The 5,049-nt window shown below is 43.9% G+C and overlaps 1 protein-coding gene across 1 annotated transcript; it reads right to left on the bottom strand.

Annotated features, from left to right (window-relative positions):
- Nucleotides 1–202: 202 nt before the first annotated feature.
- ficd (FIC domain protein adenylyltransferase) lies at nucleotides 203–4,005 on the bottom strand. The gene is made up of 2 exons (XM_023413468.2): nucleotides 3,434–4,005; nucleotides 203–1,925 (listed from the first exon to the last, which is right to left on the bottom strand). The coding sequence occupies exons 1-2, from the start codon at nucleotides 3,702–3,704 to the stop codon at nucleotides 844–846; spliced, it is 1,353 nt and encodes a 450-aa protein (XP_023269236.1). The 5' UTR covers nucleotides 3,705–4,005; the 3' UTR covers nucleotides 203–843.
- Between the last annotated feature and the right edge of the window lie 1,044 nt (nucleotides 4,006–5,049).

Below are 5,049 nucleotides of genomic sequence, written 5' to 3'. Positions count from 1 at the left end.
TCACCTTCCACCTTCCTAAAGGTGGTATGAGTGCATTGCTGTTGTTTTGTATAATTTCTATAGTCAATGTTTTGAATTTGGTATAGAGGTGAATAATAAATGGCTATTTTTCTGTTCAGTCACTGTATTTATTTTCCTGTTTGTTTCATTGTCTAGCCTTTTCTACCCTTGTGTTTTGGGTCCTGTAAGAAAAACAAACAAGTTATGTCATGTTTTTTTCTGCTCTAAAACTTGTTTTAATAAAGTTCTGTAAATCATCTTTGATCTCAGTACGACACTCACAGCATGTTCATTCTAAAAGTTTATAACCTGAAGACATAATGAAAGTTAATACAACACTTGTATTTTAAAATAAAATAAATAATCAGACAAAGTGCTTTCAGTGTTATGAGACATAGTGAACTAAACGTTCACACACTGTACATATCTGCAGTGAAAATCACTGAAGCATCTCAAGTCAAACGACATGATAAAGCTTTGTTTCACATCACCAGTAGTCAAACCTCAGATTGAATTCTGATGAGAATAAAAATGCATTGAATACCTATGGGAACATTTTTACAAACTAAAAGTGGAAAAAAAAATGTAGCTTTTCATTGTGCAGGAAAAAGATTTGTATAAAAGCAAACCTAAACGCAGAAAAATCTGATACCAATTCAACATCCTGCAGCAGTTTCAATGAATTCAGCAGGATAGAACTGAAACCGAGGCACAGGGACAGTAAGGTAGAATACGGCCCAGGGTCAAGGCAATTCAACACATTTTATGATAAGATTGTTATTCATCAGATTCATCAAAACCTATCTCTGCATGCTAGCGTTTCATGCCTATTCTTCTTCTGTCTCAGTTGTGGATGGGGATGGTCTGTTTGCAGTCGGGACAGGCCTGGTCCTCTCTGGCTCCCGGCAGCCCCACAGCGTGCTCTGTTGTAGAAATCAACAATGTGTCTAATGTTATCTCTGTACATTTGGCTATAAAGCGAATGAAAGGCCGTACATCACCCTCATTAGCTGTGTCTAGAGCTGCATAATATTCAGCCCTTTGTTCTTTGCGAATTGTGATCGGTGGGTATCGCGCTTGCATGAGCACAAGGTTCATGAGCAGGCGTGATGTGCGTCCATTGCCGTCTACAAATGGGTGCACATACACCAGTTTGTAGTGGGCGAGAGCTCCGTACTCCACAGGGTGCAGCTGCAGGGCCTCATCCGAGTTGAGCCACTGAACCAGCTCCTGCATGTGTCTCTGCAGGTCTTGAGGGTGGGGTGGGATGTGGTGGCCCACAAACACCTGGCTGGTGCGCAGCCTGCCTCCCTCCACGGGGTCCACATACCCGAGCACCCGCCGGTGAATCTCCAGGATGTCACTGACAGTCATGGTTCCTGATCTGGACAACAGCGTGGTGTTGATGTACTTCATGGCCGCATCCACACCGATGGCCTCGTTCTGCTCCTGCAGGCTCTTCCCAGGAACGGCGTAACGCGTCTCGATGATGTGACGGATTTCAGACAGAGTGAGCGTGCTGCCTTCAATGGCCACCGTGTGATAGATGTGGTGGTAGTAGGTTTCTTCCATCACTCGTCGGAGTGCAGAGTTGCCTTTAGGAATGGACATAAGCCTGCGCACTTTACTGTCAATGATGCCAAAGTAACGCTGGTCAATCTCTTCCACCAAGGGCAGAGTTCTGTCTCGGCTGACCAAGGCCCGCTCATTACATGGAGAAATGGCCAAGGCCTTGGTGTAGAGGTGGTCTGCCTGGACGACATCCTTCTCCTCCTCCAGAATGGTCCCAAGCTCTGTCAGGGCATCCACGAAATCAGGGTTCATACTCAGTGCATGCACCAGCAGCTTGTGAGCCTTCTCCCTCTTCCCCAGTTTCTTCATCTCCAGAGCCTGCTGCAGCGCCGCTTTGGCCTCCAGCTCCATCTCTGCAAACAGAACGTGAGAGAAGCTGTCAACTCTAACAGGTGAAACATACAAACAACAGAGCTGGGCAGTACTGAAAATAAATTTGATATGCACAGGAACTTATTCCAGCAGCGATCAGAATCAGAGTCTGGTTTATTGTCAAGTAGGTTTTCAACATACAAGGAATTTGCTTTGGTGTTTTGGTGCATATCAATAAACATAGTAAGAAGAAAAGAAATACACTGCTCAAAAAAATTAAGGGAACACTTAATCATCACAGTATAACACCAAGTCAGTTAAACTTCAGGGATATCAGTCTGCCCATTTAGGAAGCACAAGTGATTGTGAATCAATTTCACCTGCTTTGGTGCAAATGAAAGTGACAACAGGTGCAATGGAGAGGCAAAAGCAAGACAACCCCCAAAAAGGGAATGGTTTTGCATGTGGTGGCCACAGAGAGTTGCTCTCTCCTTATCCTTCCTGTCTTATTCTTCTCTAGCTTGTGTTTTGCGTGCGGTCGCAAGAAGGTTTGCCATGTCTGCCAGCACAGTCTAAAGAGCATGGAGGAGATACCAGGAGACCGGCCGTTACGCGAGGAGAGCTGGACAGGGCCTTAGAAGGGCATCAACCCAGCAGCAGGACCAGTACCTGCTCCTTTGTGCAAGGAGTAACAGGAGGAACACTGCCAGAGCCCTACACAATGACCTCCAGCAGGCTACTGGTGTGCATGTTTTAGACCAAACTGTCAGAAACAGACTCCATGATGGTGGCATGAGGGCCCAACATCTGGGAGGAGATTCCCCAGGGCACCATCCGCCAACTCATCAGGAGCATGCAGACATTGTCGGTAGTGCATACAGGCGGTAGTACAGACACGCAAGTTGGATCAGCCTGTGATTTCAATTTTTTAACTCTGATTTTCGGTGCGATTGTGAATCCGGCCTTCAATGGGTTGATGATTTTGGTTTCCATTGATCATTGTTATGTCATTTGTTCTCAACAAATTATACAATGTACATCTGGAAAGATTTTCAACTTGAATAATTCATTCAACAAGATCTGATGTGTGATTGAAGTGTTCCCATAATTTTTTTTTAGCAGTGTATAAACAGATGAAACAAGACAATACGTTACATATTACATTTCATATGTAAAAGCACCTGTTTGACACAGAATCACAAAGACAAACTAGAACTGGCATTTTCAAGAACCAGAAATCATTGATAAAACTGTTTTTAATGCCTCAAAATGAGATTACTACACCAGATGGTAACGCTGCAGCCTGGGGCCTTTTTAACCTGTTTCTTATTTTGCTTATAAAACGTCAGAAAATTGTGTAAAAATGGCCATCACAATTTCCAAGAGCCCGAGGACAGAGAGACTTCAAAATGTTTGTTAAAATCTTTGTATTTAAGAACCTGGAAACTGTGAACGTTGGGATGTTGTCCTCGATAAATGACTAGAGACGCCATAACATATGGTACTGAGTTGAGCTTTAGTGGATCAATACACCTGTTCTTGTTTGTACCTTTGCTGGGCTTGGACCTGTGAGGCAGCAGATCAAGGGCGGTGAAGGGGACGGTGAGGCTGGTGGACTGCACAGCTGGAGGCTGTTGAGAGCCTCCCCACAGCTGGCAGCGGAGCTGAGCGAAGCCCTTCAGGGCGGCGCAGCACTGGTTCTCCACCCCGACCAGGGGCATCAGGAGGGCTACCAGAGAGCCGAGGAGCACACACAGCAGCGGGCCCCATCCTCCGAGGACACGGCCACTGGTGTAACGCCACACCGTCACAGCAGCCATAATGGTCCCAGGTTAAATCCTCCATCCTCTGGTGATACGATCCCCCATTTATACCCACCCCAGCTAGGAGAGCCAGAGGGCGGCAGTCAGGACGGAGAGCACGGCCAACATGACAGTTGGGAGTCACCGACACCGCCGAGGAAATTCAGCTCAGGTTTCCAACTTTTACAGCTCGTCACTCGGCTCCCTGCCGCCCGTGTGTGGCTCTGAGCTCAAAACAAAGACTCAATGATCGATTAGTTAATTCAGACACCGACTTGTTATCGGCGTCAGCTCCGTTGTGTACAAAATATACACATCATCTCCTCGGGCAGGACGTGTCAACATTCTTGAACATCATTGGCCAGAATTGTATTAAAGGACGGCGCTGATTGGCTGGAAATACAGGTCGTAGCCGTCTCTGATTGGGTAATTATTAAGATATCTTGTCCAAAGTTTTGCCTTTCAGGCAATACAACGCAGTGTTTCACAACAGCAGAGAGACATAATGTACCTTAATGAAAACTTTACAAAACGGCTTTAGTTAATGAATTTATTCATTAACCTTATAAAAGTATAGGTATTATCAATTGATACATTTTTTAAGTTGTCTGTCCCTGTTTTAATACAGTTTTAAAACGTAATTTCATCTGTTTATACGGAGTTTTTTTTACATTTTCTTTTTTTCATCTGATATTGTGTATTGTGTCCTAATGGCTCAGCAGTAGTTGTCGCCCTACAGACAGATTTTTGCATTGTTTATAGGAATTACCTGAGAGGTTTTGCTCAGGGCAAAACCCCCAAATTAACAGCTGCAACACTTCAGAAGCAGAGTACTGATATAGATTGTTCCACATTAGTGGCTCCTACAACCCCAGAATTATGATGAATAGAGATATGTAACGTTTTGTTGCTGTTTTATCATAATAAATAGACATTCCAGCACAATTTATTTCTCATAAACAGGTGGTGCAAATACTCATGGAGCTTGCCTGGTCTGACATTTTGGGGCTGATAGATTAGTATTTGATTTGGCCTATCACAGTGTTTTTGTTGTTCAGTATTATAGGAAAGGAATAGTTATTCTGCCTGTCCGCCAACAGTATTTACTTTCTGGGAGTGGGACATTTAAAAAAGATTGTGTTTGATCTACTTAACCACAATTTGCATGAAGGAACTAAAAACAAAGCAGTTCTGACACCTTTAATTAATTGCTCAGTATTTTTTGATTATGCAGGAATTAGAATCAAGATCAAGATCTCCAGCTTACTTGTTCTTCTATAACTTTAATGCAGAAGAAACAGAAGAGGGCAGCATTGCTCTGTTATGCAAATATCACAGTCATGGTGCAGCATATCCTCTGAAG

The sequence above is a fragment of the Seriola lalandi genome, unplaced genomic scaffold, assembly GCF_002814215.2.
Source record: "Seriola lalandi dorsalis isolate HSWRI2012SDOR001 ecotype SW California unplaced genomic scaffold, Sedor1 jcf7180002054517, whole genome shotgun sequence".
Classification (NCBI taxonomy): domain Eukaryota; kingdom Metazoa; phylum Chordata; class Actinopteri; order Carangiformes; family Carangidae; genus Seriola; species Seriola lalandi.
This window is presented reverse-complemented; position numbering and strand designations above follow the sequence as displayed.